Source organism: Dysidea avara, chromosome 5 (assembly GCF_963678975.1).
Source record: "Dysidea avara chromosome 5, odDysAvar1.4, whole genome shotgun sequence".
In the NCBI taxonomy this organism is placed as follows: domain Eukaryota; kingdom Metazoa; phylum Porifera; class Demospongiae; order Dictyoceratida; family Dysideidae; genus Dysidea; species Dysidea avara.
Window position 1 is genome coordinate 33,204,533 of NC_089276.1, and position 20,152 is coordinate 33,224,684.

At 41.6% G+C, this 20,152-nt stretch overlaps 1 protein-coding gene across 1 annotated transcript in view; it reads right to left on the reverse strand.

Annotated features, from left to right (window-relative positions):
* Window positions 1–12,004, reverse strand: part of LOC136255208 (uncharacterized) — a 38,943-nt gene extending 26,939 nt beyond the window's left edge. The window contains exon 1 of the mRNA XM_066047931.1: window positions 11,863–12,004. Coding sequence (XP_065904003.1) covers window positions 11,863–11,890 — 28 coding nt within the window. The 5' untranslated portion in view covers window positions 11,891–12,004. The remainder of the gene's footprint in view (window positions 1–11,862) is intronic.
* Window positions 12,005–20,152: the final 8,148 nt, after the last annotated feature.

Genomic DNA, 20,152 nt, shown 5'->3' on the forward strand with positions numbered 1-20,152 from the left:
GTGCGGCCCAAGAAGCCGGCGCGCCACACCGTGAGTATATTAACAGGAAGAAAGAAAATGCAGCTCTGTGATCCCTAATCCAATTGGAAGCAAATTTGCTAGAGAAGTGCCGGCCAGTTAGGGGAGTCTACATACCAAATTTGTAGAAAATCGCTTTAGCCATTTACTAGATACAAGCGAACAAAATTTCGTTTTAATTTCTTTTTTTTTTTTTATCTTCTTCATTTTGCACACTTCGAAAAATCTGCCATAAAACACGAATGCGTGCTCGGATTGGGCTGCAATTTGGCACACATAAAGGGCTCATTAAGGCGGATCTCCGTACCAACTTTGGTAGGAATCCGATGAACATTCACGGAGTTATGACCAATTATTTGCGTAAAATAAGGTCGAAGGTCTGTCACGCCTACAGGGTAAACCCCTTTGAGGAATCAGTTGAACATTGATATGTAGATGGAGCAACCATCGTAGGAGTGCCTTTTTGTGGTTTGAAAGGAATCGGGATAAAGACCATGGAGATATGACACAAAACCCAACCTGTGTCAAAATTACGCGATCGACTCCTCTAGGTCAACTTCCTCCATTTGAGACAAAAGGACCCCTGTTGGATCCCAGGTTGGCCAAGATGTTGAAGATGGCAACCATGACAGTCCATGCAGCCAAACAGTTGATGAGCTGAGCTGTTGAAAGGTGATCCCTCTTGTGATGAAGTCTGCTGGGTTGTCTGTAGATGGACAATATTGCCAATTCTTGGAGATCGAGTGAATCTCAGCAACTCTGTGGTTTACATATGGTTTCAACGTTTTCTGGCTGGCAATCCAATACAGAATGATCTGGCTATCTGACCACAAGTGAATAGTCAGATTGATAGTCAGGGATTTCATAATGAAGTGGCCTAGCATGGCTGCAAGTACAGCTGCATTCAATTCCAACTTGGGAAGCAACAGCTGCTTCAACGGTGCAGCTCTAGTCTCGGACATCGGTATTGAGGCTGGAGCTTGCCCTTGTTGGATGTATGCAACTGCACCGTAAACCTTTAGACTTGCATCAACAAAGATATGTAGATTGGTAGAAACACCCTGAGGTACTGGAAAAACAATATTGTACTTGCGGGAGAAGGACAAACTTGTGGCTTGTGCAATGTTCGCAGCAATTGTGATCCATTGAATGCAAAGACTGGGGTCAAGTGTAGCGTCCCACTCTAAATGCTCTTGCCATAGCTGTTGTAGGAAGAGCTTTGCGGAGATCGTGACAGGCGATAGTAGTCCCAATGGATCAAAAATGCTTGATGACCACTTGAGAACCTCTGGCTTAGTCGTTGTAGGTGGAAATGTTGTGTCTTGGTAGGGGGAGACATAGAGCATATCACTCTCAGTGTTCCAGTACATTCCTAGTACTTTGACTGGGTTGCTTGGTTCAGCAACCTTGTGCTGTGATGCTACCTGCTGAAGGCGATCACAGTTCGAGGACCAGGAGCGTAGGTTGAAACCTGCACTACCAAATACTGAACGAGACTCAATAAAATATTTGTGTGCAGCTTCCTTACTAGGGCAACCAGACACAATGTTGTCTACGTAAAGATTGTGAAGTAGATCCTGTGATATTGCTGAGGAATTCTGAATTAGGTGGAAGCTAAGTGTGGTGTAAAAGCATCAAAGGAGAACTAGTAGTTCCAAATAGCACAACTCGGAATCTATAGATCACAAAGGGGCTGTTCTCGTCAGTAGGATCTGACAGCCATAAAAAAATGTGTACTGTCCCTGTCTGATTCGTCTAAATACACATGGAGAAAGGCTTTCTCAATGTCAGCTGAAAGCGCAATTGTATGTAGCTGGAAACGGAGAAGAATGGTGCAAAGATCTGTGAGGAATGGGTGGCCTGCTGAAAGGCAGTCATTTGGGCTAGGACTGTTGCGAGGCTGTTTGCAACTGCAGTCGTACACTATTTGGATGGGTATGGTGGCCGAGTCTTTTCTGACTGGGTGATGAGGAATGTAGTGTTCATTATGTGTGTGGCTGCCACTCTCTACTCTTTCTATGAAGCCTCGTTGCTCTTGATCTTTAATGATGATTCCATATGCTTTCAGTAGCTCTGGTGTTTTGGACAATTGATGTGCTAGGGATATAGTTCGTTTTGAGCAGATGAAATAATTAGATGGGAGAGAAGGGTGATCCTCTCTCCAGGGAAAGCGCAAGCTATAGGAACCATCTGATCGTATGGTGATATGGCTTTTCATGTATTGCTGGAGGAGAATATTGTTATCTGGATTGTCTGCAGTGGGTGACAAGCTTGCAGACTCTGAATTCCAGAATTGGAATAGGTCACTGGTTTCTGGGTACATGATAGTATAGCTATGTGTAAGTTAGTTGAATTAATGAGTTGGGGTAAGGGGAGTGGGCCAGACAATAGGTAGCCTAGTCATGATTGAACTGCTGTGGGACCATCATCCCGAATTACCTCATCTTGTGCGAAACGCCAGTAGTAGTCAGCCCCAATGAGAATTGAGATTTGGAAGTACTCATCCCCGGTTACTGGATGAGCCAATGTGAGGCCCTTCAGATATGGAACTTCACTCAGGTGGGTACGCACTGAGTTTCGGATGGGGGCAGCCAACTGCTGAACAATGAGGACTGAAATTGGGATATGAGCTGAGTTCAGGGTGTGTACAAAGAGTGTTGCTACCTCAAGGCTTCTGGACGAGGACGCCTGCCCTCCCAAGGACGATACTGAGATAGTCTCACGGTGGGTTGGATGAAGACACAGTTCATCAGCCAGTACTTGTGTGATGAAAGAGTGCTGCGCTCCCTCATCAAACAGAATGTTGCCTTCTGTAGTGGTGGTTGCTGATGACACTTCAGCAATGGCTGTCTTCAATAAGCATACACTGGTATATAATGTTGAGAGAGGAGCAGGTGTCATTGTGGTGAATGCAACATTGTCAGTTGCAGGTGCTTGTGCATTAGGTAATGCTGAGGTCTGTTGGTCAGGTTGTGGTTGTGTGGTTTCTGTAAGGAAGGCATGGCAAAGGCTGGTGTGGTGTCGCTTCTTGCACTCTCTACATGTGAACTTCGAGGTGCATTGTGTCACCTTATGCCTGGCAAGACAGTTGAAGCACAAATTGTCTTGCTTCACAATTGCTAACCTCTCCTTAGGGTCTGTTACACTGTTACATACACCAGCCTTGTGGCCTCCCTTACAGAAGACACATACAGGTTCCTTCCTCTGCCTACCATCACAATGGTGGTGGCCCTTGTGTGTAGCTGTGTGAAAGGAACTGGTGGGTGGTGGGAAGCTGTCGTAATTGCTGGGCTTACCGCCATGCTGATAACTCATTTCAAAAATTTGGACTTACTTGTGAATGGCAGCCAACACATCCTTAATGGACCATTCTGTCTCGTAGTGTTCGTGTGCCATATGCCATTTGGTTTCAACAGGTAGTTTACTAAGTATGGATGAGGTCAATAGCATACCATAAGATCCAGGAGACTTGCCAAGTGCTGATAGTGACCTCATGTGCTTTCTATGGTGTCATAAAAGCCCTGTAAACTAGCCAAGTTGTTAGATGGCTTTGTGAGGTTGAGTGATGCCTCCATGTGGGCATTGATAATCTTATATGGCTGCCCAAATCTATCCTTCAACAACTCAAGTGATTGTGTGTAATTCCTTTCAGTGAGGGTAAACCCAGCAATAACACGAGCAGCATCCCCATGCAGTTGTGCTCGCAAGTAATTAAACTTTTGCACATCATTAAGACCAACATTTGAGTGTACAGCAGCGTCAAATGAATCCCAAAACGTCTGCCATTGAATTGGATCCCCACTAAAGGTAGGCAGGGTCAGTTTTGGGAGTCGGCTGACGTTATGGTGTGTATCTGCAACTAATAATGGCATAGGTGATTTACTCACGGTATCCTCTGTTGGCTTCACAACTGGCAATGAGGTTGGTGAATCAGTTGTCACTGGGAGCTGAGTATCAGAATGTACAGCTCAGGAGTCCGTGGGCGGCGGTGAGGTTGGTAGTATGATGTGAACATCAGTAGGCTTAGCAGGTGGCGTTTGGCTAGCTTTCCGTAGAAACTTGGTGAGAAAGGCTATGCACTCGTCTAAATCAAATTGGTACGCATCAGCTTTCAAAATGTCCTCTTCCAACTCTGTCTCATCATTGAACTTTCCAGCGATTGCATTGTTCAGCTTGACCAGCTGGTCTTGCTTAGCCTTGAGGTGGCAAAGTGTAGTATCGGCCATCAGCTTCGCTGCTTCCTTGACCGATTGTGAGTTGACGCCTTCAAGATCGGCGGAAAGGATGCCATCAACTTTCCCTAGAAGTTTAGTCACACTGGATTTGGTAGCACGTTGTCTGGTCCGGAGAAGTTGGATGTTTTCTATCTCTATGTTTCGTCACAGTACCAATGTGAGATATAGTGGCTAGATAACACTGAATGACCGCTGAAAGGTCCCAAATAGAGGAGACGAAATAACGAGCTGCAACATGTGTTCGCGCCCTGTACCAACCTAATATATTAGAATCACACAAGTCTGCAACTAGATAAGTAATGTCTATCAGTCTGAGACAAGTATATCTGTAGGTGCAGGTGACCTCCCTTGTTTCCCTACTTTTTTTCTATGATCCCTAATCGAACTTAAAATTCCTAAGTTTTCCTTAAACTTGTAAATGAAGAACACCACAAGGGGACCTTTGCAATCCAGTCACAACAAAAAACTCAGACGATTCCCCACAAACGTAGGGAAGCCATTACATGGCACTACTGTGAATCAACACCTTGTGCTGTCAGCAAAGATAAATGGGACACAAAGGAGGACACAGTTAAGTCCTTGAAGCATGCATTGTATGTACTGTGGTATGCCAAAAGACACCTGTCGGCTAAAAGCAACGTCGAATACTGAAAAATTCAAGCCTGTAGCCTTAGCTGTTTTCAAGTTACGCTTGTCCGAAGGTATCAGTCAGTCAGTAGAAAATTCATTTAATATATAAATATAAATTATAGCAACTTTTTGGAAGTGTTTCATGACGCACTGAAGGCACTTTCAGCCTTGTTTATACCTAATCACTGCTGCCAAGGCACCAAGGTATTGTAAGGATGGTTTTGGGGTGATATTTTTTAGCCACAAAAGCCTAAGCCTTCATGATCCCTAATTGTAACATACGGTACTATCATACGGTATGCTATATTACCATCTGAAATATGAAGTAGCCATTATACTTAGTTTTCAGCTGTGTTCAGTTAGTTACACAGCATTACAAATGAAGAATAGTTTGAGAAGCACCTCTGCAATCAATTTAGCCACTACAAAGGTATGGGTGACTTCTAGTACAAATCTAGGGAAGCCATTATGTGCTACCATGATTTGACACCTTGCGCTGTCAGCTGTCAATGGAACACAAAGGAGAATGCAAGTAAGCCCATGGATTGAATGCACTGTGGTATGCCAAAAGCATCTGTTGGGTTGAAGAGATGTCAAACAGTGAAAAATCAAACTGATAGCCTTATCCGTTATCGAATAATACTTGTCTGAAGACATCAGCTAGGCAGTCAGTGGGGCAGTCAAATAGTATATAGAAATTCTACAGAATAAAATATTTGTAGTAACCTATTGGAAGCATTTCAGGTTGTACACTTTTGGGCTTGGTTATACCTAACCAACAATACTACCAACATACAGTATAGTAAGAAAACTTTGGCGGCAAAAATTTTTGGCGAATTTGGTGAATAGCGTTCAATTTGCCAAAGTTTTTTCGCCAATTATTTTAGATATGAGCACATTAAGTATTAAACTAGACCTTGAGATGAAGGTCAGCTCTTAGCCCCACCACGCAATAAAGATCGAGCTGACTTTGGAGATCTTCCTAGGAATGTGTCCCACAGTTTGTTACTGAGCACTCCCTTGGGATAGCATTTCCAACCGGCTTCTCATTAGCAAGTCAGCTAGTTCATTATCTCGCGATAGATTTAGCCCAATACTTTGATATACATGATAACCTCTGCTACTGGAATTCACTGAAAAAGTAAATAAGGTCATCGCAGGAGATAGCAAAGCATAGTCTGGTGCGGCCGCCCCTTCACCTTCCTGTTTGCGAAGGGGCAGCCATGCCAGACTAAGTGAAGCACATATTTGCTAGCACGTCAATAGATCAGTAACTACAAAAGTACTGCTACAAAAACAATGTACAATGCTAGCTACCTATTACACTACTGATGAGTTGACACCTTGTCGTTATCCTTACGTACCGTACAGTAAAAACTTTGGTGAATATTATTTCAATCACCAGTTTTTTCTGCCAACTTTTTCAACAGAGGGGTTTTGTCACACTTTTTTACCGCCAAAGTTTTTTTACTATATGGTACCATGAAGTTGTTGTGAGGCTGGTTTCTATTTTTTGTGAGGACGTCCATGAATAGTATGGTATTTATTAGGGGTGCAACAATGTATCAATATATCAATATTTTCTATCAATACAATATGTGTGATGAAACATATCGATATATTGCATAATATTGTTGCAGGGTTGTAATTGGATAGGTATAAAAACTGGAATCGAAATGGGAAATGAAATGAAACAAAACGAAATCAGCCTACAGTCTAGTGATGGACAATCACTATATTATGTACAGTTACACTATAATATATGCACGCACTGCCTGTTTATGCATCAAGCAAGACTCCAGGTGGCAGATTTCACTGCTGAAGGGTGGGCATCAAAGCTACCGGAATGTAATTGTTGATGTTTTAGAGGCCACATATCCTAAACAAACAGTACTGGTTGTAGTACTGCCTTCTGTACTTGTACTGTAATACCTATTTAATAACTGTTGGCCATTATAAGCAGCTTTTGGCTGGTGGGTATACACCACATGATACTAATGCTATCTGCCGTATCTTATGAAGTTGAAAACCATGAGTTATTTACACAAATATAGCACTTCAACATCACCAAAGGCCCTAATCCAAATATTGCAATACAGCAATATATTGCAATATTTTTTAAGACAACACACAATATGGTATTTACCTGTATTGTTGCATCCCTAGTATTTATTGAAGTTTAGGTACTATGATATCAATTATATATACAGAGACTGGATTGGAACACAGAATATTACACTACACATTTTATGCTTCAATGCTACAATAAAATCAAGGCACACGATCGTGTGTCATGTAGCCAAGAATCCTATTAATGGGAGCATGCTGAAGGTTGTTTTCATGTGTGGTTTTTAGTCTGTGGTTTAGTTATTTGGCCCCCCAAATCCAAAAATCATTGCTACAGTGCTGTGAGAATAATATGGGATTTATTGTATGCCCATTTGATGCAGAATAATGAATAATGCTCAATGGTGGGGAATTTGATCATGAGATAGGTTTTGTTTTGTAGCGTGCAATTAATATGTGCAGCAACAACCATGACTTCACAATTAACCAAGTGATCATAGCTATACCATACCCTTGTATTAGTCCGAGTACATAGATGGGGATCAGCTCTGTTCACAAATGATGCTATATGGAAAAGGGATTAGTATTATAACTAGATGAATAAAAAATTTAAAATTTAAAAGGGGAATAGGGATTGCTGAAAAAGCCATGAAACAAGAAGGGATCGCTGGGGTGGTAATATTTAAACCACAAATCCTTATTTTGACTTGTCTCAAAATGACAAAGCATGTAACTAAAATTCATGCCGGAGTGTCAAAATAAGGATATGGTTTAAATATTACCACCTCAGCAATCCCTTCTTGTTTCATGACTACTTCAGCGATCTCTACTCCCCTTTTAAATTTTTCAATTTTTATTATCTAGTTTGTGTACTTTTTATTAATTCAGCAATGGATTCATTTTATTGACAATTGTTGTAGATAATTTATATTAGTGGCTTAGTGTAAGCTTTCTTGTTATCAGACACAGTTGACTGCATTATTAGAGTATTTACCTGACTGCTTTTGGCTGTGGACAAGAGTATACATCACACTCATTCCTAATTTTGAGTAGCTGTTGTCTAACTTGTCTTACAACATGTGTCAGGACTCTAGTTTCTTAGTCATTGTTGTCACATTAGCATACACTATAGTGAAGAAACACATGCAGGGGTGCATTGACTACAATATTATACTGAGAATAATGATTGGCTTACTGGTGCATAGTAGTATAAATGATATAATGTCAGAAAAGAGATATGTAATATAGTTTGCACAGAGTTTGTGTTAGTAATGTATCCATTGCGTATACCTGTGTACAGTGAAGAAATCTATGCCATGGATATGTATGAATGCATATGGGTTCCTACACAATATGTGGCATCTACAAAAGTGACCAGATTTTACAAAACCGATCCAAATCGCACATCAGGCAAAATCAAACTAACACCACCAGTGGATAGCTACACTATCGTACTACTAGTTTTGACCCTCAGTACTACTCAAACTACTCGAGGCTGGTTTTAACAGACGTCTTTTCTGGGTGGTGTGGAGTGCTCAAATGGCGGTTTCAGGCCTTGTGAAGGACCTGGCTTGGCAAGAACCAGTGGTTTACCGGTGGACAGCCTTATAATGTTGGCCAGACATTGTCTCTGTTGATTTTGCTACATATCAGCCACTAAGGAGCCAGCACAGCCCTGTAATCTCGTGTCTGGACTCCAATCGTGGTCTGCCTCCATTTTGAGGTCTATCTCTTGCCCTCCCCTCCACCCCTCACCCTCCACCCCCACCCTCCACCCCTTTGTGAGCACTCGTGATACTACTTCGCTCGTCCAGCTGCTCAGATTTTCTATCTTATTTGGAGGGAAATTCTACAAGCAGCTACAAGTACTGGACGTGGCCTGAAAGGTAACAGATTGATGCATCTTTCGTGTAAATTTCATACATGTGCTTACTATCCTTGGAGAGTTATGCTGGCTTCAATTCTTTAAAACCGTTTATCTCGAAACTTCTAATGTGCGATTTGGATCGTTTTTCCAAAATCCAGTCACAAATACATAATTTCACAATATTGTACTTGCATGGGAGGATCAAAGTGATGTGGTGTATCGTATTGTCCATACACTACTTATTAGCTGCATAACTGTACTGTATGAGTCATACAGTACAGTTATGCAGCTAATTGGGAAAATACAGTTATGCGGAGACCTATTTATGGAATGTTATGAAAACAACACACTGTAAATCGCTAAAACCAGCCAAACTAATCCTACCAGTTTGTTCAACGGCTAGAAATAGACTGTGTAAACACTTACTGATCGTCTGATCACGAAGATATTTAAGCACAACTCCACTAAGGCAGCATGATTGATCACGTGCATGACACTGTAAATTGCTAAAACCAGCCTAACTAATCCTATTAGTTCATTCTACAACTAGAAATAGATTATATAAACACTTACTGATATCCTGATCACCAAAAATCACAGCAGTTTGAGTACTAGTGAAAATCACTCTGAGCCAGACGACCAGAAAGTACAATATAACACTTAAAGCACCGCCTATGCTTGTGTATACAATAAATACAGCAGTCGAGGGATGTCTCGAGGCAAATACAGCACTCGGCTTTGCCTCATGCTGTATTAGCCTCTTGACACGCCACCTCATGCTGCATTTTTCGTACACACGTGCGATGGTGCTTCAACCATAACATACAGTTAGTCTGTATGACTCTGTAGACTGTACATGTAGAATACGTAGCTAATCTGATGCACAACACCAAAGTCAGTTGCTGTGTAGCTGCAATGTCTATATAGATTGTAAACCATGGGTTATCAACAGCATGAAGCCATGTTTACACAATGTGGTCAGACAATTATGGCACTCACGAATAGTTTTAATTTTAATTAACACTGATATTGACTCCATCTAACTGGATAATTAAAAACACTGGAATCGAAACAGGAAACAAATTGAAATGAAATCAGCCTACAGTCTAGTGGAGGATAATCACTATATTATGCATAGTAACACTATACTATATGCACGCACTTTAATTGATACTTATTTATGCATCAAGCAAGACTCCATCATGTTCATAATAGGTGTGAAGAGAGCAACAACTATTTTGATCATTACAAACTAGTTTATGACAGTTGGCTGCAGTGGGATGACGAGTCTGAAGCTATGCCTTTAAGAAAGGAATGAAGTCATCTGTGGCTATTCTGGCACTGACACCGTAGTCTCGTCCTCGTAGACCCATTCTCCGGGGTGGCACTTATCGATTAAAGATTATAAGCGCCACCCCCGACGAGACTACTGATACCGTGCCTCTTATGAAAGTGGTCAAGGGACAATCTACACTCGCCTACCCTCGAACCTACCCAAATACAGAGCTTTTCTATTGTCGAGTCCCCAGACTCTTCGGATAGGAGCAGTCGTTTATAATATCTAATCGATACCGTACGCTAGGAAATTTTGACGTAAGAAAAATTTGAAGAATTCAGACTTCAGCAGATTTGACCACTATACTATATGCACGCACTTTAATTGATACCTATTTATGCATCAAGCAAGACTCCAGGTGGCAGATTACTCTGCACAGTGCTTATCGATTAGAGATATTAAATAAACACCTGCTCCTATCCGAAGAGCCTGGGCATCGGACTCTACAATAGAAAAGTTCTGTGCTTGGGTAGGTGAGCGTTGATTGTCCTTTAACCATGTTCATAACAGGTGTGAAGAGAGCAACAACTATTCTGATTATTACAAACTAGTTTACGAAAATCCATCCCTCCTGGAGGAAGACTGAGTGTGGCCCCGACTAGACATTGGGTGACCTGGAGTTCGAATCCTGGGGTTGGAGGGATTTTTTCCTTACTTTGGCCTCTTTTCTGTTATACCTTTTCAGTCAGTCAGTCAGTAAGTCAAGTCATTAGGTCTAAGTCCCTGAAATTAGGTTAGGTAATCTTAAGGCTGCAGCACATGTTGCTGTCAGACCTTCAGTGCTGGTCACTGTAAAGTGCTAATTACATAACCAAGTAGTAATAATAATAAGAACGTGACGTCATAAATAATAATAATAATAATGACAATTGGCTGCAGTGGGATGACGAGCCTGAAACTATGCCTTTAAGAAAGGAATGAAATCATCTGTGGCTATTCCGGCACTGACACCGTAGTCTCGTCCTCGCAGACCCATTCTCCGGGGTAGAGCTTATAATCTCTAATCGATAGGGGGCGCTTATAATCTCTAATCGATAAAGGCGCTTATAATCTCTAATCGATAAGCGCCACCCCTGAGAATGGGTCTGCGGGGACGAGACTACTGACACCGCACCTCTTATGAAAGTGGTCAAGGGACAATCTACACTCACCTACCCTCGAACCTACCCAAACAGCTTTTCTATTGTCGAGTCCCCAGACCCTTCGGATAGGAGCAGTCGTTTATAATATCTAATCGATAGCTAAGATGGGGATAGTGAAACGTATTATTTAGGGAGGCGCTTAAACATTCATTACTGAGGTTTTGTTCGCAACACAGCCCTACCCACTTAGTCGAGCGCACGCATATCATCGGCATGATCGCCGGCCTGTCATTAGTTCAATAAACAGCCATAGCTAGCTGCTGTATATAAGGTTGATGTAGTCTTTAATACTATCTGCCAATATAATCATTTCAACGGTACACAACCACGACCATACTGAGGTTTTCATCAGTGTTCGAATCCCGTAATGCCGTGCGTGACTGCGTAGAGCAGTGCGTATATGTTATTCTATCACGCTAACCAGCTTGACATAACCACCTCCCATCATGTAGTGCTAACCGTGGTTAGCGTGATAAAAAGACCTCTACGCAGTGCTTTACGCAGTCACGCACGGTGTTACGGGATTCTAACACTGGTGGAAACGTCAGTATGAGGAGAGCCACTTACCGCCGGAATCCTTGTTTTCTTCGGCCATTTAAACTGTCCGGCGCTAAATCCACTGACTGTATACTAGTAAGTCTTGTGTCACTAGCACGTGAACGATCTAGAATTCTAGCTTCAGTTTTCTTTCAGAGACTGGGCGTAGCTAACTGTGACAAAGGAAGTATGTTATACTATATATGGACTTGTAATTATTATGGGCGTGACTTATCTATTTTAAGACGACTGTGGCCTGCCCTTATAATAGTAATCGCTACAGCATAATGGCTTTTATAGAGCAGTTTCAAAACCATGGTAACCAAAAATTACGCAATGGACCACACCCAAATCGCCATGTTTTTGTACCAGACTGCTTGATATTGCAAGTTGAATTCCTCGCTAAATTCATGTCAAGACTTATTAATACGTAAGTAAAATAGATGCCAGTGATAGAATAAAGTATGTAGGTGAGTTATTAGGCATTAAAAGATACGTACTGCCTCCCAACAGGGCAGTTTCGTAGGAACTGAAGAGAAATGCGTAAAAATGGATTTGGCCAAATTGCGACCTATTCACCGCCCCAAGGTGGTTAAAACTAGGGGAAACTTGAAGTATAGGCCTTTATCCAGCACCACAGCATCGTACAGCCACATCCAGCCATCCCCGAGTTAGCCAGAATCGTTCATGTGCTGGGATTCCCACTTCGTGTGAAAAAGCAGACACCAAAACAAGACCGCTAAACTTTAACTGATGGTTGACTTCGACAATAAAACTTAACTCTAGCAAAATTCACCACTAAGAATCTTCTTTTGCTGGCGTTTTATCACAGTTTGGCAGTACGCCATCACCGGTCTGTAACGAAAATTTTGGTCCGGGGCAAAAATCGGTCCGGCCGGACCATTTTCAGTCGACAAAATTTAGTCCGCCCGGACCATTTTTAACATCCGAAATTGGTCCGACCTGACCAAAATTGGTCCGGCCCAAACCTAGTTGGCCACATGCACTTCTGGCCACTCAGACCAATATTGGTCGACCAAAATGGGTCCGGGTGGACCACTAACGCATGCAGCCAATGATGCATAGCTATAAGTTGTTTGTGACGGAACACTGCAGCCGACTTAGCTATAGCTATTCTCATTTATCAATCTCGAACGCGAATAATGAGCATTGCAGGCATTATCACTACATGGATTTGTGCTTAAAAGGTTATCCAACAAGGGCACGGATCATTGCATGCATGGGATCAGCTAGCTGCATTGGAGGTGCTTAAGATCGAGATACTCTAATAGAGCAGTCACCTATAACATTCATCACCAGGCACTGATCCAGAAATAAATGAAGGTGGGTGGCTACCCAGCCTAGCCCAGATTTTAAGTTGAGAGTCCTGAATGTCTTATTATTTACATCAGGAAGAGCTGACACTGTTATTGTTTGGCTTGTACAGTGAAGCGCATGCACAGTAGCATGTGCACTGTGCTCTTATGCACATATAATGTCTGATCATGAGTTAACACTAATGGTTAAAACAATACATCTGTAACACCTGCATGTGTACATACTACACGTACATTCCTCTCTTTTGTATGTGATATGTAGGAGTCACTAGGAGATGATAGCTTAGGTTTGCTCCATTAAATAACTTAATGTGAACTCAGTATCATCTCCTACTGATCACATGTTCCTGCTGGTATAAACATTCCTTAAAAGTTATAGCTATAATATTCCCTGTATGCTTTTCACTACTTAACCAACTTTAAAATTTTACTAATTTTCACCTGTGCACATATATATACCAATAGGAGATGCAGACACTGATCCAGAAATAAACCAAGGTAGGTGGCTGGCCCAGATTTTAAGATGAGAGTATTGAATGTCTTGGTAGTTACATCAGGGAGGAAGGGCTGACAATATTATCATCTATAGCTAGTACAGTGAAGCACATAGCTAGTAGCATGCCCTTGTGAACATAATAAGGCCGGGAAAACTTGATTAATTGTTTCTCATCCCCACCCACATCCCTTTTTACCCCACTGCCTCTAATTTTATTATTGCTGTTATCAATCACGTGCACACGCATTTTGATGTTAGGAAGGCTGGTTATCATTTTACAGCACAGCAAATGTCACTTGCACCTCAGAAAAGGTGGTAGCTAATACGTAAGTAATAGTTCTTAAAAGGTTTTAGTTAACCTTTATAACAGACAGCTTGATTTGGAGTATTTTCTTTACTAATGAATAATGAAAATGACCTCCCACCCACATGGAAATCTGAACTGATTTTTGTGGATGAGAAACTAGTAATCAAGTTTGCCTAGCCTAATGTAATGTATGGTTAAGACAAAGTGTAACACTTCTGTAACACCTGTGCACATACTGCACATTCCTCTGTCATACGTGATATGTAGGAGATGATAGTTTAGATTTACTCCATTGAATAACTAAATGTGAACTATCATCTCTTACTAATGACATGCCCCATAAGAAGAAACATCACCTTAAAGGTTACAGCTATAATATTCTCAGTATGTTTTTCACTACTTAGCCAACTTAAAAGTTTGAGGCAGTCGCATCATTCCACATCTTAGGGTGAATTGCTGCAGACATAAAAGTAAAATTGACTCAATCCTAAAGCAGACCCCATATTTTCCTTCAAGAAGTCCTCTGCCTGGTGATAGTTAGTACTGCCCATGATCATAGATAAATTCATGTAGCTATACTGCTACCATCTACTGTAAGGTTATAGCCAGCTAGCATTGGAATCTGATGCAATGCAGGGATTTAGTTTATATTGATATAACAAAAGAGTGTTCATGATCAGTAATATTCGGCATTATTAAATAATGGCAAATCTGAGTGGCTGCAAGGCCATGCATGGTGTGTGGCTAACCACCCCATCCACCCCCTCTGGATCAGTCCCTGAGATGATATGTGTAGCTGTTTATGACAATGTGTGCATGGGTATTCCCAGATTAATAAAGAACTGACCAAGGGTCAGAATTAACAAATTAAATTCTGAGCTATATGCAGAAGTTGAAGATAAGACATATTTTAATGACTGATAGATTTTATATATTGTCCACCATCAGTGATTTCCGCCATGTTGCTATAGTTGTTTGTCATAATCAACACTAACAGGCTGGATGAAAAATTCAACCAAACACTGCAGAGCCGATGATGCTTGTGAAGTTTATTGAGCATATAAAAACATACTTAATTGGGAAGAATGATGTAATTATGATTATGATGTGATTATGATGTGATTTGAGTTGAGGCTTAGAAGCCTGTACACCCACCCAACCACATACATATACATACATAAATTAGATGCAATAAACAAAAATTAGCTATAAATATATAGCCATAAAAGAATACCTTGATACCTGCATTTTTGCATGCAACATTGCATGCACACCATGAGTCCATGTAGTATTGACCATGCATTTGAGTTGATGTACTGATGCCGGAAGAAAACCTCTACTTCCCACTCGGACAGCTAGCTATTGACATGGAGAAGAAGAATGCAGGACTTTTATCATCTCACACTGCTTTAAATTAAAACAGCATTAATTTTGCGACTGCATGTGTAGTGTGTGTTCAGCTGCATATATATATAGCTACGACATAGAATAGTTTCTGTACTATTGTAAAGTGTAATATGCATTTTCCGTAGCTAAATCAAGTCGGGAAATGAAACTACGCTACTCATTATATAGTTTCCAGGCTAAGTCGGCTGCAGTGATCCGTCACAAAAAAACTTAGCATGGACCGACCTCTAACACTGATAGTACACGCAGACTTATGCATGCACTACACATGATCTCCTGTAATTGACACATATAGGTAATGATTGTGGTTGTAAGGTAGGGTCCGCAATCCGAAAAATCAACTTTCACAAATCAATCCCCCTACCATTGTGGGATGTTCATTGTAGTATCCCATTGCCAGATCCACCATGAAACCGGAGGCACGATTGTTGTCTTCACAGAACTATCGATTTTAGTATTTCGTGAGATGCAAAAATTATTTTAAAATTTCGTGCTCCACACAAAGAACAGGATAGAACTTGCTGCTTAGCTAGGTATTATCTAGAGTTAATGTAGTTCAAAAGTACGCACAGTAATAAGCAAATGATTCACTGGGTTCCCGGCACAGGGTTGCTTTCTCTCAAAAAGCAGAAAACAAAACACGAATTTTCAAATTCAAACTTCCCTACCAGCCAAGATAAGAAAAGCCAACTCTCCCTCATAGTGATGTGATAAGGTTGGATGCATAGTCTGTCTATGCTGTTAGTCTGGAAAGGATCTGAGACTTCTCACCATCTGGGGGAAGAACGTCAAAATTTTCGTGCGTCATTTCAAGGGATTCTCTCAATGGTACCAAAGTGCTTTCCAGTACTTCTGATGCCACACTAGCCACTTAATTTTGTTTAGAATGATGATAAAAGATGGTTCAAAACGTTTGGTAGTAGTAGTAGTTGGTATTCTGTGATTTCATATGATGCAGTATACCAGCAGCTCACCAGGAGCTCCACCCAGCTCGAATCAAAAATGAAAGATTTTGTGCATTTTTCGGTTTGTTTTGGGATGTTTTGAAGCATAATGGTGATGTAGGGTGATCTAGTGAAGATTTGAAGCTGCTGTGGAGCGTGAGAGGTGAAGTCAAATTTGGACGATTTTGCTACCTACCTTGATGCATAGCTTAGAGCGAGGCGTGGAAGCTGTGGATGAAACAATAATTGACAACCGCTATTACCAAACGTTCAGGGACATCTTTTGCCATAATTTTAGTCTATAATTGATGATTGTTGTGGCTGCAAAAGCGCTGGAAATGGCTAGAAAGCGCGACACAATTCTTTGATGCTGCAGAAAATTTTGACGCTCGTCACCCAGATGGTGAGAAGTCTCAGATCTTTTCCAAACTAACAGCATAGACAGACCATGCACCCAACCGTATCGAAACACTATGAGGAATAGTTGGCTTCTCTTGCCCTGGGTGGTAGGGCAGTTTGAATTCGAAACTTCATATTTCTTTGTCTGTTTTTTCAAAGGAAGCAACCCTGTGCCGGGCACCCAGCAAATCATTTACTTATTTCTGTGCGCAGTTTTCAACTACAACAACTCTGGATACGATTTGGCTAAGTAGCAAGTTTCATGCGGTCCTTTGTGTGGAGCACGAAATTTTAAAAATAAATCTTGCATCTTGTGAGATACTGAAAATGATATTTCCGTGAAGACAACAATCGTGCCTCCGGTTTCATGGTGGATCAAGCAATGGGATACTACAATGAACATCCCACAATGGTAGGGGGATTGATTTGTAGAAGTTGATTTTTCGGATTGCGGACCCTATGTAAGGTTTCATGTACGGAGATTAATAGTGAGATCAGTGTAACACGAGTGGTAGTGTTATACTAGCCGTTTCACAGACCTGTCCACACAATGCCGAGTACACCCGCGGACTAACCAAAACTATATAGTTGGTCCAAGTGGTCTAGGGTCCAGTGCATGTGGCCATGCAACCAAGTTTGGGCTGGACCAATTTTAGTCAGGCCGGACCAATTTTGGATGCCAAAAATGGTCCGGCTGGACTAAACTTGGTCAACCAAATTTGGTCCGGCCGGACCAGTTTTGGTATCCAAAATCGGTCAGGCCGGACCAAATTTACCCGGACCGATATTTCCGTGACAGGTCTCGTGCCTTTCAGGAGAGACAGGTCTCGTGCCTTTCAGGAGATTGGTTAATCCTGGGATAGCTGGATGTGGCTGTACGCTGCTGTGGTGCTGGATAAAGACCTATACTTCAAGTTTCCCCTAGTTTTAACCACCTTGGGGCGGTGAATAGGTCGCAATTTGGCCAAATCCATTTTTACGCATTTCTCTTTCCTACGAAACTTCCCTGTTGGGAGGCAGTACGTATCTTTTAATGCCTAATAACTCACCTACATACTTTATTCTATCACTGGCATCTATTTTATTTGCGTATTAATAAGTCTTGACATGAATTTAGCGTATAAGAGCAGTTTCAAAACCATAGTAACCAAAAATTACGCAATGGACCACACCCAAGTCGCCATGTTTTCGTACCAGACTGCTTGATGTTTTAAGTTGAATTCCTCGCTAAATTCATGTCAAGACTTATTAATACGCAAATAAAATAGATGCCAGTGATAGAATAAAAGTATGTAGGTGAGTTATTAGGCATTAAAAGATACGTACTGCCTCCCAACAGGGAAGTTTCGTAGGAAAGAGAAATGCGTAAAAATGGATTTGGCCAAATTGCGACCTATTCACCGCCCCAAGGTGGTTAAAACCAGGCGCGTAGCTAGCCAGAAGGTGATGGAGGGGCAGGCATGCCCCCACCAGCGAAACACTCAAAATCATTCATGATTGCAAAAAAGGCTAATGACCCAATGGTGGGCTAGCCAACATACGGTGTTGTATTATTACAGCTTAAATAACTAGCTACGTAACTATTTCAGTACTGACTGCTTCCAATCGAGGTAGCTATATTCGTCGAGCATCATCGCACGTGCCACAACTGTACTCCAACAAATTCATCCACAGTCCGGTATAGCTAATACTTTAGTGCAAATACAAGTTACTTTACGTTAGCCACAGCCTGTGCTGCAGTCCTAGCACACTGCTGAGGGGATGACGTATTCACTCACTTCACTCGGCGAAATTCAAATGCCATGTATTGCACGAAATCCCACCCGTCTTGCTAGCAGAACTTGTAAGCTTGACTGATCCACCTGACTGAATGACAAAGTAAAAACAGACTGCACTGCCGTACGTACAAAGGTCCAGTGTGATCGACTCGATAAAATAAACTTGGTACATTTATTTAGCTAACACTTTTTCACCTCATAGGCAGTAGGTTCGTAGCGTCATCCGGTCTCCTTTGTCACTTGTGAGTTGTGACTCCTGCCACGGAGAAGTGGGTCACTCTTTTTAGATTCAAAAATGTTCTATCACGCGAGTAATCTAGGCTAAATATAGAAGTATGTCTCTAACATTTTCGTTCGATGGATTCACGAGCGAGTTGAAAGTTGTGTGTGCGCATTCACTAGCAACCCCTAGTGATACCGCGTAGTACTGTACATAATTTAGTCATTTGCGTGTTAGTTTAATACTGGTAAACTTGTGACGAAGATTTTTTAAAAAAACCCATTAAATTTTAGTGATGGGGGGCAAATTCCCTCCCCCCTCCCCCTTAGCTACGCCTCTGGTAGGGTCCGCAACGCGAAAAATCGATATCCTCCAATCAACTACCTAACTATTGTCATGTGTTAGGCTAAGTGTAACTTGAATAACACCAGCGTGGCAGCCAAGTTTGTCACTTTCTTCTGGTAGAAAACGATACAAATGTCTTAAAATCACGTGATTTTTCGTTCCAGCAGTTCGTAGGGTTCTTCGTATGCCACGATATTCACTCTTAACATTGTTCAAGTGGTCTATCATCAACTCAAAGTATTGGTGGTTTGATTTTATTGGCCAGTTTCAGGTGGCAGCACGATCTGTGTAGCTTTTTGGCGACAGACAAAATGTTTCTTGCTCTGGAGCACAGGACAAGCAGAGCAGCAACTGCGCCGTGGGTCAGCAATGACCAGTACTAGGTGAAGTACCTGCATGCGGTGTATGGTTATAATTGAAGCTTGTTAGCCATCTGGCTGAGCCATCTATATGCTGAAATTCGGCCAAAATGACGCGATTTTTGCAAACAAATACCAGAATGATTGATGCATTAGTGAGACAGTCTCCAACAGTAAGGATACGAAGCTTATAAACACCTAACAATACGGCTATCTCGCCCAGTAAACGCAAAGAACAATCCAACGCATGAAATAGGCACTCACGTGATCGATATTCAAATCTCGGAAAATACAATCATTATCTATTCCAATGACAAAAAAAAAAAAAAAAAAAAAAATCACGTGACGCCACGCTTGGCTAGGGTCTTTCTCTCTCCGTAAAAGAAGAGTCTGAGACCCGGGATTTGCGTTACTAGTGATTTTCTGAATTATCTAACATCACACAGTAGAATCTACTCGTTGAAGACAGTTGGATTTAAGGATATCACCAACGGGAAGCACTATTTGGAATGCCCAAGACGAAGGGAAACGGCGCGAAGGCCAGAGAGAAGAACAAGAAGGCTCCGGGTAAGCCCTACGAGGTTCCTACACCAAGGCCTTCCGTCTCTCAGAAGGACGCTGATCAGGATGAGTTATATACATGTGATAAGTGCAAGGGTTCTAGTGAGTATGTTCTACAGTGTGAATGTTGTTGTTCGTGGTTCTGCAATGTATGTTGTGATATCCCT